The sequence below is a fragment of the Salvelinus alpinus genome, chromosome 24, assembly GCF_045679555.1.
Source record: "Salvelinus alpinus chromosome 24, SLU_Salpinus.1, whole genome shotgun sequence".
In the NCBI taxonomy this organism is placed as follows: Eukaryota; Metazoa; Chordata; class Actinopteri; order Salmoniformes; family Salmonidae; genus Salvelinus; species Salvelinus alpinus.
This window is the reverse complement of record NC_092109.1, coordinates 4154208-4174638: the sequence shown is the minus strand read 5'-3', so window position 1 is coordinate 4174638 and position 20431 is coordinate 4154208. Positions and strand designations below refer to the sequence as shown.

Genomic DNA, 20431 nt, shown 5'->3' with positions numbered 1-20431 from the left:
AGTCGTGGGTGAACAGGGAGTACAGGAGGGGACTTTGCACGCACCCCTGAGGGGCTCCGGTGTTGAGGATGAGCATGGCAGATGTGTTGCTACCTACCCTCACCACCTGGGGGCGGCCCGTCAGGAAGTCCAGGATCCAGTTGCAGAGGGAGGTGTTTAGTCCTAGAAACCTTAGCTTAGTGATGAGCTTTGAGGGTACTATGGTGTTGAACGCTGAGCTGTAGTCAATGAATAACATTCTCACGTAGGTGTTCCTTTAGTCCAGGTGGGAAAGGGCAGTGTGGAGTGCAATAGAGATTGCATCCTCTGTGGATCTGTTTGGGCGATATGCAAATTGGAGTGGGTCTAGGGTTTCTGGAATAATGATGTTGATGTGAGCCCTTACCAGCCTTTCAAAGCACTTCATGGCTACGGACGTGAGTGCTACGGGTCTGTAGTCATTTAGGCAGGTTGCCTTAGTGTGCTTGGGCACAGGGACTACGGTGGTCTGCTTGAAACATGTTGGTATTACAAACTCAATCACGGACATGTTTAAAATGTCAGTGAAGACACCTGCCAGTTGGTCAGCACATGCCCGGAGCACACGTCCTGGTAATCCGTCTGGCCCCTCGGCCTTGTGAATGTTGACCTGTTTAACGTTCTTACTCACGTCGGCTACGGAGAGCGTGATCACACAGTTGTCCGGAACAGCTGATGCTCTCATGCATACCTCAGTGTTGCTTGCCTCGAAGCGAGCATAGAAGTGATTTAGCTCGTCTGGTAGGCTCGTGTCACTGGGCAGCTCGCGGCTGTGCTTCCCTTTGTAGTCTGTAATAGTTTGCACGCCCTACCACATAAGACGAGCGTCGGAGCCGGTGTAGTATGATTCAATCTTAGCCCTGTATTGGCGCTTTGCCTGTTTGATGGTTCGTCAGAGGGCATATTAGGATTTCTTATAAGCTTCCGGGTTAGAGTCCCGTACTTTGAAAGCGGCAGCTCTACCCTTTAGCTCAGTGCGAATGTTGCCTTGTAATCCATGGCTTCTGGTTGGAGTATGTACGTACAGTCACTGTGGGGACGATGTCCTCGATGCACTTATTGATCAAGCCAGTGATGATGTGGTGTATTCCTCAATGCAATCGGAAGAATCCTGGGAACATGTTCCAGTCTGTGATAGCAAAACAGTCCTGTAGTTTAGCATCTACTTCTTCTGACCACTTTTTTATAAACCGAGTCACTGGTGCTTTCTGCTTTAATTTTTGCTTGTAAGCAGGAATCAGGAGGATAGAATTGTGGTCAGATTTTATCAAATGGAGGGAGAGCTTTGTACGTGTCTCTGTGTGTGGAGTACAGTTGATCTAGAATGTTTTTTTCCCATCTGGTTGCGCATTTAACATGTTGATGGTAAAACTGATTTAAGTTTCCCTGCATTAAAGTCTCCGACCGCTAGGAGCGCCGCCTCTGGGTGAGCGGTTTCCTGTTTGCTTATTTCCTTATACAGCTGACTGAGTGCAGTCTTAGTGCCAGCGTCCGTCTGTGGTGATAAATAAACAGACACGAAAAGTATAGATGAGAACTCTTGGCAAATAGTGTGGTCTACAGTTTATCATAAGATACTCTACTTCAGGCGAGCAAAATCTAGAGACTTCCTTAGATTTCGTGCACCAGCTGCTGTTTACAAATATGCACAGACCGCACCCCTCGTCTTACCGGAGTATGCTGTTCTATCTAGCCGATGCAGCGTATATCCTGCTAGCTGAATATCCATGTCATCATTCAGCCATGATTCCGTGAAACATAAGATGTTACAGTTTTTGATGTCATAGCTTTTACCTGGATTCACCTGTTCAGTCTATGTCATGGAAAGAGCAGGTGTCCTTAATGTTTTGTACACTCAGTGTATTTAGTATATGTTTCCCTCACGGGAATTAAACCTTCAACCCTGGTGTTGCCAGCACCATAACCTGTTCTAACCCACTGGAACCATCTCAGCATTGGAACCACAGTGATTGTAATGCTATATACTCCTTCGAAGTGGTTTAGTGAATGTCTGTGTTATGGTCGGTTCTTACCGAGCAGTTATGGTTAATGTTCCTTACTGAATGGTCTTCTGTGTCTCATGCTCAGGCCTAACCGAGGAGCCGAGCAGTAAGTCCGACAGCAGCACTGTCAAACAGAGGAAGACGAGCAAGAAGACCACTGAGGAAGAGCCAAAGGCACGAGCACTGACCTCCACTTGCAGTGACAGGTGAGTGACCCATATCTTCGTCAGCAACTCATTACCCTAGATAGTAGCAGTAATTAGAATGTTAAGTCGTATACAGTGGCAAGAAAACGTATGTGAACCCTTTGGATTACCTGGATTTCTATGTAAATTGGTCATAACATGTGATCTGATCTTCATCTAAGTCACAACAATAGACAAAGTGTGCTTTAACTAATAACACACACATTCTTGTATTTCCTGTCTATGTTGAATACGTAATTTAAACATTCACAGTCTAGGTTGGGAAAAGTATGCGAACCCCTAGGCTAATGATTTCTCCAAAAGCTAATTGGAGTCCAATCAATGAGATGAGATTGGAGATGTTGGTTATAGCTGCACTGCCCTATAAAAAAAACTCACAAAATGTGAGTTCGCTATTCACAACAAGCATTTCCTGATGTGGCCCATGTCTCGATTTAAGAATTGTTGACTTGCATAAACCTGGAAAAGGTTACAAAAATATGTCAGTGTATATATTTGTTAAAGGCATATTTGCTAACGTGAAAAAAGCGCTCATAACTAGAAGTTTCTAATTCATGTGAACGGAAGATTTGCGTACAAATTCATGTCTCATGCGGTTATTGCAAGTGATATGAGGGTAAAATGTTATGATGTAATGATTCAATCTGATGGGCATGCTCTGTGTCCAATCAGGATGAGCTCGAAGTCGGCCGACACGGACTCAGACGTCCAACGGCACTGCTCGTTCAGCTCGGATGCGGAGCAAGAGAAAGCAGTGCTCCCAGAGGAGAGCCCGCCATTGGCCAGCCCCTTCAATCTCACCACATCCTTCGATGATGATGTCCTGGACCTAAAGTGATGACAATCCCATCATGCACTTCTCCTCCTCATCCCCCTCTCTTTTCTCCTCCTTCGGTCATTTTGTTTTGGTTGGGTTTTTTGTTGGTCGATTTCTCGTTTTTGTTTTGTTATCTCCTTTGTCTGGGTCTTCATCCTCAGACATGGTGGGTAGGAGGAGTAATAGTGTAAAGTGTGTGTGTGTGCGCGTGTTTCATAAGCAGTCGGTCCCCGCAGTCAGTATGTGTGTCTGTGTGTTGCACCGCAGCGAGTAAGCCAAAGAAAACGAGGTCATTTGAGGTGGTGTGGTTTGTTCAGAGTACAGATGTCATTATACAGCGAAGGGTTTCTTCTATAAACGAAAACTGAATGTAAATCTACGCACCGAGGCACGACAAAAAATCGTTTCGAAACTGCACCCTCGCGAAGTGGCTACGGCTTACCTTTTATTGTATAATCTGTGATTATTTCCAATTACACTTTCAAATGTAGTATAATATATGCATATTTATGTGTACATCTATTTATACATTAAGATGCATACACATTGACAGTCATGAATACCTTTATAGATATATTATAGTAGACATTTTATTCACATATTTAGTAAATGTACAATGTTTTATGCTCTCCATGTCTGTCAGTCTTGTTCTATTTCCTTCCCAACTCTGTGTGCAGGTATACAGGACTGGACTAGAGGCAGAGTTTCCCACAAGTGCCATTTCCCCCACATCCTCCACTAAACTACAACTCCCATCAGCCACCAGTCACCTCTCCTCTAATTGTCTGGTGTCTGACAGTAGCAGTCATCATCATGTATCCCTCTATAGATAACATCCCACAGTGAGCTAGGTTTAATAAGCATATAGTCAAACACACCTCTAGGGCCTCTAAAAGCACCTACTGTCCTGTCTCTGGCTATCACCTGAGAATCCATGGGGTCTACGTCCTCACAGAATGTACAGTCTCCTATACACAGATCACAATCTTCCCAGACAGTTAGTTTACTGTGGCCCAACACAGTTTAGTCAGGGGCCATATGGCCTGTTAGCGCATCGCCTTTACAGTGGGCCTTTAAAGTCTGTCCACTGTTGGGCCGCTCGTGGCATCGGCTGCCAACAGGACGCCCTCAGCTTATGTGCTTTATAGTGGTATGCAGATTCTTAGCCGCCAGTGGTTCACTTGTTAGTTGGGTTGGAGAATTGATCAAGTGGCCAACTACTTCCATTTAGGAGTGATGTAATGAGGTAACGTAGTCAGCCATAGGGTACATCCCAAATAGCACCCTATTCCCTATTTAGTGCACTGATTTTAACCAAGACCCGTAGAGCTCTGGGTAAGTACAGTGCACTATATAGGGAAGAGGCCGCCATCTGGGATGCAGGTAGTGGATGTGAGGCCAGACAGATGGTAGGTACTGTAGCCTACCTCAAGAGTCCTTATATGAGCTATTTGGTAGAAGGAATTATCTCTCTCCAGCTGTTCACTAGGAGCAAGGCATAACTCACCAAGTGCAATGGAACATTTACATGAAACACAAGAGTTATGACGCATGTAGAGCGAGTCGGCTGAAACAGCACAGAGGAAGCCATAACACTTAACCTCCTCTGGTACCAGAGATATAGTAACCAAGCCCATTGATTAGGGTGATATCAGCCTATCAGTACACAGGTCAGCGGTCAGACATCAATCAACCAATCAAATGTATTTATAAAGCCCTTTTTACTTCAGCAGATGTCATAAAGTGCTATACAGAAACCCAGCCTTAAACCCCAAACAGCAAGTAATGCAGATGTAGAAGCACGGTGGCTAGGAAAAACTCCCTAGAAAGGCAGGAATCTATGAAGAAGCCTAGAGAGGAACTCTGAGGGGTGGCCAGTCCTCTTCTGGCTGTGCCGGGTGGAGATTATAAGAGTACATGGCAATTTAAGGCCAGATTGTTTTTCAAGATGTTCAAACGTTCATAGATGACCAGCAGGATCAAATAATAAGCAGTGGTTGTAGAGGGTGCAACAGGTCAGCGCCTCAGGAGTAAATGTCAGTTGGCTTTTCATAGCCGAGCATTCAGAGGTCGAAACTGTAGGTGCAGTAGAGAGAGAGAGAGAGAGAGAGAGAGAGTCGAAAACAGCAGGTCCGGGACAAGGTAGCACGTCGAAGATCTCCACCGCAGGAGCCCGAGGGGGTGCAAAACCGGACAGGAAGATCACGTCTGTGACTCGACCCACTCAAGTGACTCGTTACTAGAGAACCATGGGAAATGTGCACTATATGTAGCGTACTTGAGTCAGTCTCACGGTCTCGTGATGAGGTAGCCCTGCCTGCGACTTCAAAATCAATGTCACTCTCGGGCCTAGAGGGTATATCCTATTGGGGTGACGGGCTAAAGGTTTGGACGTTGGTTTCTCCCGTGGAAGACCAGGTTCAGATCCCACCCTGACATACAGGAGGATATTGTCTTGGCAGTGTCATCCTGAGCAGTGTTAGGGATGAGACATTGGCTAAAGTACCGTTTTGGCTACGTTGTTGTTACTACTCTACAGGTCAAGGTGATATTGCTGAGAAGTACACGTGTTAGGGAAAGTTATTGGCTGAAGCATGTGTATCCGTTGGGCTACGTGAGTGCTCTCTGGGTGGTCGGCTTGCGACATGGCACCCCTCTTCTGATCTTGCATGAGCCCCCCCCCCTGTCGCCTTTTTATCTCTCTCCCTCTCTCATTCTCTTCTGTTACTCTCTGTAATTGCCTGTCTCAATGTGGCCTCCTTCAACACTATTACGTCAAACTGGAGGGATGAAAAAAGGGAATAAATAGGGGTACTATTATTGCAATGGAATTGTACTTATTTATGATGCTGGTTCTTACCATGAGTGTGGGTGAATGGGGGTGGGATGTCTGGCGGTTTGAAGGTCTATAATACAGCTTCTATCACTTTGATCGTTCTCCCTGTTTCTCTCCCCTTTGTTTCCCTTGGCCCTGTTACGTTCACACCGCCCGACTCCTTGATGTTTTCACAGTGGTTTTTGTATCTAAATCAATATTTACTGTTTAGGCTGTTGCTCAACCTCTCTGTGATATGAAAACGGAAGGAGAAAAAAAAGAAATAAAACACCAAGTGTCTTAAAAATAATGTATCGCCATCGTTTTTAATGCCAAGTACTACTTGTAAATGTGTGCGTTTCAAATGTGGCCTCAAATGAAACTGAACTATTATTATTTGAAAATTTGTTTCAATTATTTGAACAAGTGCTGTAGACCACTGCTGTGAAAGTAGTACATTCTGCTCATTGATATGTAATAAATATTTATGAAATTTGAAAAAAAATTGTTTGTAGTCTTCCTAATAATGGAATTGTTATTTTTGGCGCTGTGATAAAAAAAAATTGCTGGAATCTGGAACCTGATATGTACCACCCTCTGTAAGGATCTACCTGCTTCAACATCGTAGCCGTCGTACATCGTAGTCAACATCGTAGTCAAATGGCCAAATTTCCCCTTTCGTGGCCTCTTTTTTCATTAATTTTCATTAATTTTTCATAATTAATATAAACTTGCAGAGAATCTGGTGTTTCCATGTCAAATGGTTGTGTTATATTTCAGTCTTCTGTGATTTATATAAAGTGTAATATTGGGATGAAACTCATCAGCTGACATGGTACAGGTGTCCTATTTTCTTTAAGCCCGTAACCATTTGTGAGGTGTATATTTTTGTTTCAAAGTAGATTTGTTTATGACTACAAAGAAACATTATGTGTGACCCTGATTTAGCCCACCGTTGTAAAATGTTACCTTACACTTTGTCCTCTGCCGTAATCCTTTAAAACTTCAGAATTATTAACAAACAATGTCATACTCATATACCAACCTAAAAAGCTGTCTGGTTCTTTTCTCTTGGCCCAGTTGTGGCCCAGATTTGAATGAATCATAAGCTTCAGCCAAAAGCAATTTTAAAAAAACATGCCTCTTGTTTAATAGTGTTCCTGTCATTTATCATTGGCAAATCTAATAATTGGGAGAGAGCATTAAAGAGAATGGAACCTTGAGATTTGAGAAAGTTAACTTAATGTGAGCTGAGCTCCACTGTAATTAATTGTGTATTCATGATTTATGCTCCAGTTTCTTTTGCCTCGTGGGGAAGGTTTCTGTGAATAGAAGGATATCATGTACGTGTTTTGTCCACTTTGTGGAGTTGTAGCATTCACAGCAGGGCCAGTATTCATGAAGTGTCTCGGAGTAGAAGTGGTGATCCGGGATCAGTAAACCCTTCAGAAAACAATGAATGGATACATCTCCTCTCGCATCGTCCAGTTTATGGAGGGAGACAGAAGAGGAGTGGTGAAAGGAAGGATGTTTGGTGTGTGGGAAGATGAATGATGACGAAAAGGGCCTCGCTGCTCAAACAAAACTGTATCGCTTCAGTTTTATTCTCACTCACTAATCTCAATCTGTCACGTCAGTCTTTTTTTTCAACCTCTGTTCCCAGGTAAATTGCCTGGAGACCCACCCTCACCTCCCAATTCTGGCCACCAGTGGTTTGGATCGTGACATGTAATTGTGCCCCCACTGACGAGATCCCCACAGGGTTTGAGGATCCACCTCTCTCGTATGAAGTACTTTACATGTCATTCATACGTCTGTTTTCTCAACTAAATTCGATTTGATTTGTTGTGTTGATGTTAGCCTACACTCATGTATTTCGGTCTACAACTGCTTTGTGGGTATATTCAATTAAATAAACAAGTTAATGACACATGTTCCACAAAAAGAGCAACGTTTTCATATTTCAATCTTAAATATCGCTAGGTTGGTTTTTCACAGGGTGGTCGTTTCATGAAAGAATGAATGAATTATTATAAATAGCTTTTTGCTCTTTGTAAGTTCAACATTATTAAATTGTCTGTTGTGTCCTGCATTATATTAAATCACATGTGTACTACTGTAGTACTGAGCAATGCCTATGCCAGAGATAGGAAAAAATAATTATAATAGAACTAATAGCGTCATTTAGTGTAAGACGAGCTCAAAATAAAACGGTGTATCAATTGAATTGATTTGCACATGAATTAAGGGTTAATAGCTGCATAGGAACTCACTTTGTGATCTGAAAGGGAAGTTAATGTGCAATTTACACATTTTCTTTCATATTTCAAATCAATCAAATCCATTTTTATTTGTCACATGCTTCGTAAATAACAGGTGTACACTAACAGTGATACTTACTTACGGGCCCTTCCCAACAATGCAGAGAGAAAAATATAGAAAACAATTATAATATGAGGAATAAATACACAATAAGTAACGATTGGCTATATACACGCGGTACCAGTACCAAGTCGATGTGCACTTCAAATCGTAGAAAGGTCGATTTTTAACATGTTCGTCAAAAGTAGATTGAGGTAATGTATTTATCTTATTAGCTAAACAAAACTCGTTTTTACCAGTGAAATTGTCACGGAAATCAGCTTTATTTAAAAAGCAGAGATGAAAATAACAATTTTTGCTGTAATGATCTCCAAAATTCTCAGCGGTAGTTCATCACACCGTTGATATAGCAACAGATGCTAATCAAATCCCATTGTGATGCAAGGATGCACACATTTTGGCAAGTGCACAATATTTTTGAATGATAGGCCATTTACTCTTCATCATCTACATCCTCCCCCTTGGTCAGATCCTTTACCACTTCAACCTCGGCTTCCAGATCAGCACCAAATCCCGCCTCGACCCACATAGAATCCTGCCTCTATGAAATGAAACCCTGGATGCAACACAACTTCCTCATGCTAAACAGTGACAAAACCCAAACTCTTCCTCATAGGCACCAAAACCACTCAGCAAAGTTGCCAATCTTACCCTCAGCATTGATGTCACCATTGTCTCTCCTACCTACCCCCCCCCCCCCACACACACTCCAACCTTGGCGTCATCCTGGACTCCACCCTCTCCTTCGAACACCACATCCGACAGACTGTCCGATCCTCGTTCTTCCACCTCCGCAAAGTCAGAAAGTGCCAAAGTCAAGTCCTCCCTCTCCCGTCCTGCCGCTGAAACCCTCATCCATGCGTTCATCACCTCCCGTCTTGACCACTGCAACTCACTGCTATCCGGCATCAATCCAAGCTCCCTCCTTAAGCTCCAAATGGCTCAGAACTCTGCAGCCTAACTATTCACCCACACTAAGTCCTGGCAGTACATCATCCCTGTCCTCTGTGAATGCACTGTCTCCCAACGCATTAAATACAAGACCTACAAAGCCCTTCACCACCTGCCCCCCCTTACCTCTCCAACCTTCTCCCCTACAAACCCACACTCTGACTCCATTCCACCACAGCAGGCCACCTTGCTGTTCCCAAGTCCGAGCTTTAGCGACAAGGCCTTCTACAGGGTTGCTCCAAGGCTCCACCATCACCATCTTTCAGTCCCTCCTAAAGACCCACCTCTTCACCATAGCCTACCCCTAAGACCCCCCCCCCCACACACACACACACTCTCCAACACTGTGCCATGTGGATGATGGGGCAGAAGGTAGCCTAGCGGTTAAGAGCGTTTGGCAAGTAACTGAAAGGTTGCTGGTTCGAATCTCAAAGCTGATTAGGTGAAAAATCTGTACAGTCGTGGCCAAAGGTTTTGAGTATGACACAAATATGAATTTTCACAAAGTCTGCTGCCTCAGTTTGTATGATGACAATTTGCATATACTCCAGAGTATATGCGTGAGTGATCAGATGAATTGCAATTAATTGCAAAGTCCTTCTTTGCCATGCAAATGAACTGAATCCCCCCAAAAACATTTCCACTGCATTTCAGCCCTGCCACAAAAGGACCAGCTGATATCATGTCAGTGATTCTCTCGTTAACACAGGTGTGAGTGTTGACGAGGACAAGGCTGGAGATCACTCTGTCATGCTGATTGAGTTCGAATAACAGACTGGAAGCTTCAAAAGGAGGGTGGTGCTTGGAATCATTGTTCTTCCTCTGTCATCCATGGTTACCTGCAAGGAAACACGTGCCATCATCATTGCTTTGCACAAAAAGGGCTTTACAGGCAAGGATATTGCTGCCAGTAAGATTGCACCTAAATCAACCATTTATCGGATCATCAAGAACTTCAAGGAGAGCGGTTCAATTGTTGTGAAGAAGGCTTCAGGACGCCCAAGAAAGTCCAGCAAGCGCCAGGACCGTCTCCGAAAGTTGATTCAGCTGTGGGATTGGGGCACCACTAGTACAGAGCTTGCTCAGGAATGGCAGCAGGCAGGTGTGAGTGCATCTGCACGCACAGTGATGCGAAGACTTTTGGAGGATGGCCTGGTGTCAAGAAGTGCAGCAAAGAAGCCACTTCTCTCCAGGATAAACATCAGGGACAGACTGATATTCTGCAAAAGGTACAGGAATTGGACTGCTGAGGACTGGGGTAAAGTTATTTTCTCTGATGAATCCCCTTTCCGATTGTTTGGGGCATCCAGGAAAAAAGTTTGTCCAGAGAAGACAAGGTGAGCGCTACCATCACTCCTGTGTCATGCCAATAGTAAAGCATCCTGAGACCATTCATGTGTGGGGTTGCTTCTCAGACAAGGGAGTGGGCTCTCTCACAATTTTGCCTAAGAACACAGCCATGAATAAAGAATGGTACCAACACATCCTCCGAGAACAACTTCTCCCAACCATCCAGGAACAGTTTGGTGACGAACAATGCCTTTTCCTGCATGATGGAGCACCTTGCCATAAGGCAAAAGTGATAAATAAGTGGCTTGGGGAACAAAACATCGATATTTTGGGTCCATGGCCAGGAATCTCCGCAGACCTTAATCCCATTGAGAACTTGGTCAATCCTCAAGAGGCGGGTGGACAAACACAAACCCACAAATTCTGACAAACTCCAAGCATTGATTATGCAAGAATAGGCTGCCATCAGTCAGGATGTGGCCCAGAAGTTAATTCACAGCATGCCAGTGCGGATTGCAGAGGTCTTGAAAAAGAAGGGTCAACACTGCAAATATTGACTCGTTGCATCAGCTTCATGTAATTGTCAATAAAAGCCTTTGATACTTATGAAATGCTTGTAATTATACTTCAGTATTCCATAGTGACATCTGACAAAAATATCTGAAGACACTGAAGCAGCAAACTTTGTGGAAATTAATATTTGTGTCATTCTCAAACCTTTTGGCCATGACTGTACATGTTCCCTTGAGTCGCTCTGGATAAAAGTGCCTGCTAAATGACTCAAATGTTTTTAAAAATTGCCACTACAGGATACTCATCTTAATCTAATGTCAAAGGTAATGCATCGCTGTACGAATATTGTCGTTATAGAAAAGCCATTACATGGAGATGAGCCCTGGGCAGGGGAGTGGGGCTCCCTGGCCCTGTGAGCTGCTCTATGCAGCAGTCCCTTACCATAAAAAAAACTGCTCAAAATATGTTTCAAATTCGTGACCCAGAAACGGTGTCTCCAGTCATGCCGAACGAGCCGCATGTTGGATAGTGACGAAAACATAATTTTCGGCCATGTCCATGCAAAACTGCTCTTTTTCATGGACATGGACGATAATCATGCGTTCGGCACTCTACACCAAGCCGCTCGTTCAGCATGACGGGGAGACACCTTTAATGGGCCATGAGTTTGAAGCAGATTTTCATGGACATTGCCGAAAATCATATTTTTGGCCTTATCCACCACGCCTCTCGTTCGGCATGATGGGAGTCACCGTTTCTGGATGAAGAATTTGAAACATATTTTTGAGCAGTTTTTCATGGACATGGACGATAATCATGTATTCGGCCCTCAACCTCGCCGCTCGTTCGACTTAACTGGAGATCTCTTTCTTGGTCACGAATTTGAAACATATTTTTGAGCAGTTTTTCATGGACATGGCCGAAAAACATGTGTTTGGCCCTCTCCAACATATCGCTCGTTGTGCATGACTGGAGACACCTTTATCGTCACGAGTTTGAAGCAGTTTTGTCATGGACATGGCCGAAAACATTCGGCCCTCTCCACCAAGCTAATTGTTCTGAATGACGGGAGACACCGTTTCGGGGTCACAAATTCCAAACATGATTTTTATGGACATCGCCGAATATCACGTTTTCAGCCCTCTCTATACCACACCATCGTTCGTCATGACTGTAGACACCTTTTATGGGTCGGTGACGGTGACGGGAAAAACAGTTTCTTGGTCACGAATTTTAAACATATTTAAATATCTCCAATACTGGAGAGCAGAGTGGTCAGTCCTTACAGTAAAGGGCAGGCCTCCCAGGTAGTACTTGAAGTGTTTGACGGAGGCCACGAGCTCCCGCCGGGTGACAATGTTTTGCTGAAGTACGCCACCACTCTCTCCCCCTCTGGCCCCACCTGGGCCAGCACCCCTCCCATGCCCACATTGCTTGCGTCTGTGTCCAGGATAAAGGGCAAGGTGAGGGCGAGCACGGGGGCCTCGATCAGTGCACGTTTGAGGGTGTTGAAGGCCTCCTCACACTCCACTGTCCAAGTGAAAGCCTTGTCCTTCGGCAGCAGGCGGTTCAGGGGAGCAGCGACGCTTGAGAAGCCCCGTACAAACCTCCTGTAGTACGAGGCCAGGCCCAGGAAGCTCTTCAGCTGACGCTGGTCGGTGGGGGTGGGCCAGTCTCTGACAGCCCCCACCTTGTCCTCCATCGTGCTGATCCCCTCCTTCCCCACTCGGTGGCCCAAGAAGGACACCTCTCTCCTCATGAAGTGGCACTTCTCGGGGTGGAGCTTCAGACCTGCGGCAGCCACCCTCTCCAGCACACGCCGTAGCGCCCCCAGGGCTGACTGGAAGGAGCTGCCATGGGCCAGGATGTCATCGAGGTATACCAGACACTGCTGTCGGGGGATGCCATCCAGCACCCTCTCCATCAAACGCTCAAAAGTAGCTGGAGCGTTGCACAGACCGAAGCACAGGACCTTGAACTGCCAGTGTCCTCTGTTAGTGGAGAATGCCGTTTTGGCTCTGGCCTCTGGGGAGAGGGGCACCTGCCAGTAGCCACTGCGGAGGTCTAGTGAGGAGAACCAGGAGGACCCCCTAACCAGGTCCAGCGACTCATCGATACGTGGTATGGGGTATGAGTCCTTCCTGGTTACCTCATTCAGCCGCCTGTAGTCCGCACAGAACCTCAGCTTGCCCCCCTTCTTCGGAACCATGACGACTGGCGCCGCCCAGGGGCTGTCTGAGGGCTCGATGAAGTCCGCCCGCTGCATCTCCAACACAGCCTTGTCTGCCGCCTCCTGGCGTGCCAGCGGAATACGGCGGGGACGCATCTTGATGGGTCGAATATCACCTGTTTCGATCTCATGCTGCACCAGATGAGTCTGACCCACCTCTTCCTCACTCAGCGCAAAGCTGTCTCTGAATTCAAACAGCAACTGCCACAACCGTTCCTGCTGCTCGGGGTCAAGACCAACACAGTTCCTCCCCCATATCTCTCTCACTGCAGACAGTGTCCTCTCCTCTCCCATCTGGGGTAGCTGGGCTGGGGGGGTGCGGCCCGGGCTCTCAGAGGGCTTTGTCGTGGAGGTAGCTGGGGGAATGTCACACACAGATGTGGGGGAGGGGGGGCAGCCATGAGTCTCTGCTGCTTTAACTGTTGGAGTAAAGGGTTTGTTGGGTTGAGTGAATGTGACATTAGGGGGGGGGCATGGTGACTGCCGGCCCTCCCTGGAAGCTCAGTGTGCCCCCATTTAGGTCTAACTGGCAGCCTGTGCTCCTAAGTAAGTCCAACCCCAGTATACAAGGGTCCTGCACAGCCGCCACCCACACAGGATGACGCACAGACCTGCCCCCTACGGTCAGAGTCATTATTCCCTTCCCTTTCATGGGTGCCAGCTCACCTGTGACTGTGTGGAGCTGCACAGTTGTGGGCTAACACCGAGTCCAACCTGGCACAATATCTGACCTCACCAAGGTTACTGTGGACCCAGTGTCCACCAGGGCAGAGCAGGGCACCGCCTCCACAGTGACAGGGACATGACAAAAGTCCCCAACACAGGTCCGGCCCACCACAACAACAGGCTCCATCCGCTTGCCCTCGTCTGCTTCTGGGGGAAGTGGAGCCTTGCTTCCCCGTCTGTGCCGGTGGGCTCCTCCTGAAGGAGATGGTGGTTGGGATAGAAAGCCAGGTGTCCGCACTACCCGGTCTATGCGGACCCCGAGCCGTTTCCCTGAGCTCTAGGGGACATGGGGCAATCTCGGCGCAGATGGCCTGGCTGGCCACAACAACAGCAGACCCTGGGACCAGTGCGTGTGTTTCGTGCCGCCTGTAGCGACACAGCACGAATGAGTTCTGTCATTTCAGCCACCCATGCAGGCTTTTCCGGCTCCGGGCTGCTCTGCCCCCCAGCTCGCACAGAGGGTCTGTCTCCCTGTACCCCCACCAAAGCCCCAGCTGAAGCCCCAGCCCACACCAGCTCCCTCTCCAAAGCCATCTCCAAGGCTATCTGCAATGACTCAGGATGAGCCAGCTGGGTCTGTATGCGCAGCTCCGTAGGAGAGAGCGCCTGTATGAACTGGTCCCGTGCTAGCTCGCTCTGCACGGAGGGGGGCATGTGAGCATATGCCCGCCGAGAGAGGCTCTCAATGTCATTAGCTAGCGCCCGTAGAGGCTCTCCAGGCTGCCTGCGTCTATTACTCAGTTCGGAGTGCAGTAGCCCGGGCTGTACACACTTTCCATAGCGCCTCCTCAGTGCTCCCACTAAATCACGTCTGTCCTCGGGGCTAATCAATATCAAACAGGCCAGAGGCATAAAGCCAACTGCAAGTGCCCTATCTTCATTCGACCACCCCCTAAAATGAGCTAACAGTTCAAACTGAGCATGAAAAGCTTCCCAATCCGGAATACTTCGGGGTCTTAACAGATAAAACTGGATGCCGCCATGTTTGTTTACATCCTGAGCCCCAGATTCCTCGTCCCACCGCGTCTACGTCACCCCTTCGGTCTGCCCACCAGAATCCGCGCGAATCACAGTCGACGAAGAACTCATGCCCGCTTCAGCCGCCATCACTCTAACGTCCCCCCTCAAGCGGCCTCTGGGCTCCGACGCCCTGGCGATCTCCTCAGCCAGATCCTCTGACGTCCATGCACACGCACCTCCTTGGCCATAATTGTCCCCTTCCTCCACCTTCACTTTCGGATTTCCTCGAAGCATTTTCAACCTCCGTTCTCACCTACGGTAGCTAGCCACAGAAGTCAGCTAGCTAGCTGGCTAACTTTTATCAACGTTTTTACTTCTGACATCAATGTAATGACCTGACTAGATCATAAAGGAACAATTGTGCAGACAGAGGGTTGAGTTTACGAATTGACGGTTTATTATCCCAGTAGTGTCACGCCCTGGATATAGAGAGGCTTTTTATTCTCTATTTTGGTTAGGCCAGGGTGTGACTAGGGTGGGCAGTCTATGTTCTTTTTTCTATGTTGTTGGTTTTCTATGTGTTTGGCCTGGTGTGGTTCCCAATCAGAGGCAGCTGTCTATCGTTGTCTCTGATTGATAGCCATACTTAGGTAGCCTGTTTTCCCATTTTGAGTTGTGGGTGATTCATTTCTGTTTAGTGTGTGTTGCACCTGACGGAGCTGTTTCGGTTGTCACTTTGTTGTTTTTTAGTGTTCAGTTTCTATTAAACATGACGAACACTTACCACGCTACGTTTTGGTCTTCACCTTCTTCCGACGACAGCCGTTACAAGTAGCCCACGCCAAATAAACGAAAGATACCCCACAAGACAACTGTGACCTTCTCTTGTGAAACCCAGACGTAAGAGAGAGAACAATGGCTAAACCTGGTCTTAACTTCCAACGCTCCATCCTCCTGCCCAACCCCCCTCCACGCCACTCCACCAACCACCAGGATGCCCGGCATCAGAACATTCCAGGCATCCCCGTGATTGGCAGATAGCAGGTTGATTGGCATGTCGGACCCCGCGAACACTGGTAGGTACAACACAACCCACTAATAGCCTACCACATAACACACCGCTGTCTGTGTGGGTCGCTACAATACATTGCCTTATTTAAAAAAAAAAAAATTGCTATCATGCTATAATCGGCATAGTTTCTCAGACCAAATCTTCATTCTGATCATACTCCAGTAAAATACACGCAACAGGGAATGCAAAAAGAAATGGCTTCTGCAAAGCACATATACATTGTCCAATCAACATCCACACATTGATTTCATTCTTCGGGTCTTTAATCAAACACAAACACACTTGGAATAAAATGCTCTTTCAGTGTCTTGTTGCAGGTTGTGCAATGTTCAAAAGTGTGTGAGAGATTAGCATTAATGTGTGTGTATGTGTGTGGGGTCAAGTTTGAACGGTCGTACATATGCAAATAGCCGAGATTGTATATTTCAGGACCATGGACAGCAGCGATATCGGCATAGCAATATCTGTCATCCAGCCCCACATGACAGTAGACACAGGCCATCGCATGTGAAGTTGGCACTGGGGAAATTCCATGTAATGAGAAACGAGGCCTAGGAGGCAAAAAGACTGATGGAGAAGACTCCCACAGGAACTCTATGCTAAACTGTTCTGCCACATTCATTTCAAATGTTAGATCTTTCGATTTGTAAATAATAGGGAATACATCTGCAAATAATTGAAACTGACTATTCAAACTACACTGTACAACTTTAGTGTGTCTGTGCATCATAGGTACAACTGTAAGCAATACCGTTCTCAAATGTCTGTTTAATGTGAGAAACAACATGAAAAACACCTGTTAGACCATTACAATGCAGACTGTCATGCATGTTTACTATTACCAACAAGACAACGAAGTGATACGTGCCACGGAGACTAATAACGGATACTTTCCTAACACCAAAAGTTCCCACGCTGAGCGATATTGTTTACTACACTATTATGCATACAATCCAAGTCATACATTTATTGTCATTCATACTCTTATTTTTAACCGAATATCTTTGCAAAAGTTTTCATTGTGTCAATTCAGAGCTCGGAAATATTGGAATAATGTGCTTAAGGGGACTGACACTCAAGGCGCACAACAGGACAACACAACAACCACATTTTCAATTGACAATCATTGCTTTAAATGGATGTGGTCAATTGTTTATATATGCCTATACAAATCTATGTATTTAACTTGTAAACCAAGGTTGGATTAGTAGGTCTAAGCAACATGCATCTGGATAATCGGGTCATGAATCGGGACGGGCTCCAACGTCCTCATATACACATTATGACATAATAAAATGAGCTTAATCTTTCACGAAATAAAGATATAGAAGCATACCCATTTATACAGGTTCTACACATTCCATTTCTCCATGGCAATAGAATGTAAACATTCTATTTTGCGCCAAATATCGCCTACAACTCCATTCTAAGTGCAGCATATTGGATGACTCCACAGTCATTGATCATTCGCGACTTTAAGTCATTCCTGTTATCTCTAGAGCATCCCGTATATCTATAACGCTGCATTTCTTCCCCATCTTACCATGGATAGGGTTTGGTGCATTCCGGAGTTCACTTATGGTCCCACAAAGGTAATCTTAGGAGAAATTAATTTTAGCATACTGTAAATGCCTGTGCATAATGTGCATAACAAAGCATCATTATTTTCAATATCTTCAAAGGAATTCTGTAGAAGCAGCCTTTATTTTCAGACTCTGCAAGCCTGCTGGGAGGAAACATATTACAATAAACAGGTAAGATTCATCCCACAACAACATAAACAACAGAAAGAGAGTTGTATTTCAAGACAGTTTAGAGAAGTTGGTCATAAGAGTTCTTAATATCACTTGCAAATTGTCAGGCATGAGCAGTTGTGAAATGTTGCGAGATGCCCTTCTGAAAGCACATGATATGGTATTTCATGGCACAGTCTCACACCTTACCTCATCTTGCAGAAGAAGCTCATGTTCCACTATCTGCTGCTCCAGAGTCAAGGCCAGGTCCCGCCCCATGTCACCACGGAGCACATGAGCAACTGGCTGGTGTCTCAAGGCAAAAAATCCCTTAGGGAGAGGTGAGTACCACGTCAGTACTCAGCTTCACTGCCATTCCCTGCCACCAGCAGCACTGCAGGAGGTGTGGGTAAAATAAACAACAGAAAAATCAGAAGCCAGGAAAGTTGAATTGCTCTGTGTTTTATTTGAAGGGTGTGGAAGGAAACCCTGGAGGAGGGAAACGACCTCGCTCGGCTGGTAAGAGAATGAGAGTTAGAGACATACTACAAGTCAGTGAGCTCTTTACTAGCCTTTCGACAACGAGTTAGCACAGCAGAATAGATCTGTTGTGAAATTACACTAATGGGACTTCCTGTTTCATACTGCAGGCCTGGGAAGTAAACACTTGCCTAAAAATGATGGACATAGAGCACGAGGCTTTCTGCAAGCTCCGCCGCTCCATGCACTCCACCTCGCCAGCTGACATGTGAGTTCCATGTACTGCCCTGCATATGACTTGATCCATTTATCTACACATCTGTAACTACGCAGAAACAGACTAAGACAGTGTTCTCTGTGAGCACATTGCACATCGTTTAGCTTTGTCTTCTTGTTGATTTCAGCGATCCTAAAGTCCACATCATCGTGGAGAGAGCTGTGAGGAGCATTCTGGGCGAGCAGTCCAATGAGCCCCGTAGCAACCTGCTCAGCCCATCTCAGGTGGTGGTGGAGGTGGTGCCCAGGCTCCTCCTGGCCCTGTGGCTTCAGCCAGAGGAAGGCCATTCAGAGCACCCAATCCTAATAAGCGGGATGGCCGTGGGCATGGTGGCGGCCGTAGTGGAGAAGCTCTCCTATATGTTAAAGGACCCTTCCCCTCACATCCCTTTCTCCCGGGCTGCTGCATTTGACTCTGTGCGGTCGATCCTCGGGAGAATCAGTCAGTCCTTCTCCACGGATGACCTCCAGAGCCCTTTTTATATGAGCTCTGTCTGTGCCTTTGTGGCGGACGAGGTGCAGAGCTGCTTCCAGCCCCCTGCAGCCATCCTACCAGTCCCCCCTGTCCTCACGGTGGCCGTCTCCACCACACTACCAGCTGACATCCAAGCAGGTGAGTAGCAATGATAGAGAGCACTCTGACAGATGCCTGTTGTGATGACATCTTGGTGCCTTGTAGTAGTAGAGCTCATCAGGATTGTTGTTGTCACCCATAACACAGACCCGGCTTCTTCCCACCTGGAGGTTGTGAACATCACCCCAAACACAGAGGCAGACGTGGGTTCTTCCCACCTGGAGGTTGTGGACATCACCCCAAAAACAGAGGCAGACCCAGCTTCTTCCCACCTGGAGGTTGAGGACATCACCACTACCACAGAGGCAGACCAGGCTTCTTCCCACCTGGAGGTTGTGGACATCACCCCTAACACAGAGGCAGACCCAGCTTCTTCCCACCTGAATGTTGTGGACATCACCCCTAATACAGAGGCAGATCCAGCTTCTTCCCACCTGAATGTGGTGGACATCACCACTAACACAGAGGCAGATCCGGCTTCTTCCCACCTGAATGTGGTGGCCATCACCCCTAACACAGAGGCAGATCCGGCTTCTTCCCACCTGAATGTTGTGGACATCACCGCTAATACAGAGGCAGAGCCCATCTCTTCCCACCTGAATGTGGTGGACATCACCCCTAATACAGAGACAGAGCCCATCTCTTCCCACTTGGAGGTTGTGGACGTCACACCTGAAGAAAGTTATCTCACGATGGCCGTCTTCGCCACTCTGCCAGCTGACATCCAAGCAGGTGAGTAACACTTAGAGAGCACTCTGACAGGTGCCGTTTGTCATGACATCTTAGTAGAACCTTTCAACTGGCCAGTGTTTAGAACCTACGGTTTGCATTTGTTTACATTCTGTTCCTCTTTGTTCCCTTTCCAGAGGATGTTGCTGTGGTCATCCCGGATGTCACCCCACACGTCACCAAGGACGTGACACTGGATGTCCCATGCAGAGCTAGGAAAGGGGCAGTCCGGCGATTATTTTGCAGGCTTTGGAGGGCAGTGTGCTGCTGCGCCTGCCACAAGGAAGAGGAGGAACAATATTAATTATTCAACAGACCTTCAGAAATGGGATTGAACCATAGACCATTAAATTATTCCTATTATAATTGGACTCAATTCTGCTTTTTCTTCTCTTTACAACTTAATTTCAGAACTTTTCTATAAACTTTCACTTTGCAAGTGTGGAGTAGTTTGTGTAAATAATGGGAAACATCCCAATTTTTATTATTTACTTTGTACATTTAAAAGAATATATATTATTTGACAACAAAAAACGGAGGGCGCTCAACCAACGTTGAGTTGAGGTGCAACCAAACATTTGAATCATCATAGTAAAGGAAAAAGCGCAACTCTTGCTCTTGCTCACAGGAAAGGTTAAAAGATTAATATTTTGGCC

At 46.3% G+C, this 20431-nt stretch overlaps 2 protein-coding genes across 10 annotated transcripts in view; both read left to right on the top strand.

Annotated features, from left to right (window-relative positions):
- The window catches only part of LOC139551721 (GTPase-activating Rap/Ran-GAP domain-like protein 3), a 179309-nt gene extending 172598 nt beyond the window's left edge, over positions 1-6711 (top strand). For all 8 annotated transcript variants that reach the window (XM_071363003.1, XM_071362997.1, XM_071362999.1 and 5 more), the window contains 2 exons: positions 2107-2227; positions 2900-6711. In XM_071363003.1, the coding sequence (XP_071219104.1) occupies positions 2107-2227; positions 2900-3065 (287 nt within the window). In that variant the 3' untranslated portion in view covers positions 3066-6711. The remainder of the gene's footprint in view (positions 1-2106; positions 2228-2899) is intronic.
- Positions 6712-15826: 9115 nt separating this feature from the next.
- LOC139552022 (uncharacterized) lies at positions 15827-20203 on the top strand. 2 transcript variants are annotated; one of them, XM_071363359.1, is made up of 8 exons: positions 15827-15987; positions 17666-17737; positions 17939-18057; positions 18190-18235; positions 18367-18464; positions 18601-19085; positions 19194-19778; positions 19913-20203. In XM_071363359.1, exons 3-8 carry the CDS (start codon positions 17948-17950, stop codon positions 20077-20079), a joined length of 1491 nt encoding a protein of 496 aa, XP_071219460.1. In that variant the 5' UTR covers positions 15827-15987; positions 17666-17737; positions 17939-17947; the 3' UTR covers positions 20080-20203. The 2 variants fall into 2 exon arrangements, with proteins under 2 accessions (XP_071219460.1, XP_071219461.1); XM_071363360.1 differs by lacking the exon at positions 17666-17737.
- Positions 20204-20431: the final 228 nt, after the last annotated feature.

What these genes read in the sequence shown, in the direction of transcription:
- LOC139552022 (XM_071363360.1), top strand. Translation starts at nt 17,948, where the DNA reads ATGTTCCACTATCTGCTGCTCCAGAGTCAAGGCCAGGTCCCGCCCCAT. An exon ending in GAAACGACCTCGCTCGGCTG is followed by an intron (nt 18,236 to 18,366) that starts GTAAGAGAATGA and finishes TTCATACTGCAG; the next exon opens with GCCTGGGAAGTAAACACTTG. An exon ending in TCCACCTCGCCAGCTGACAT is followed by an intron (nt 18,465 to 18,600) that starts GTGAGTTCCATG and finishes TGTTGATTTCAG; the next exon opens with CGATCCTAAAGTCCACATCA.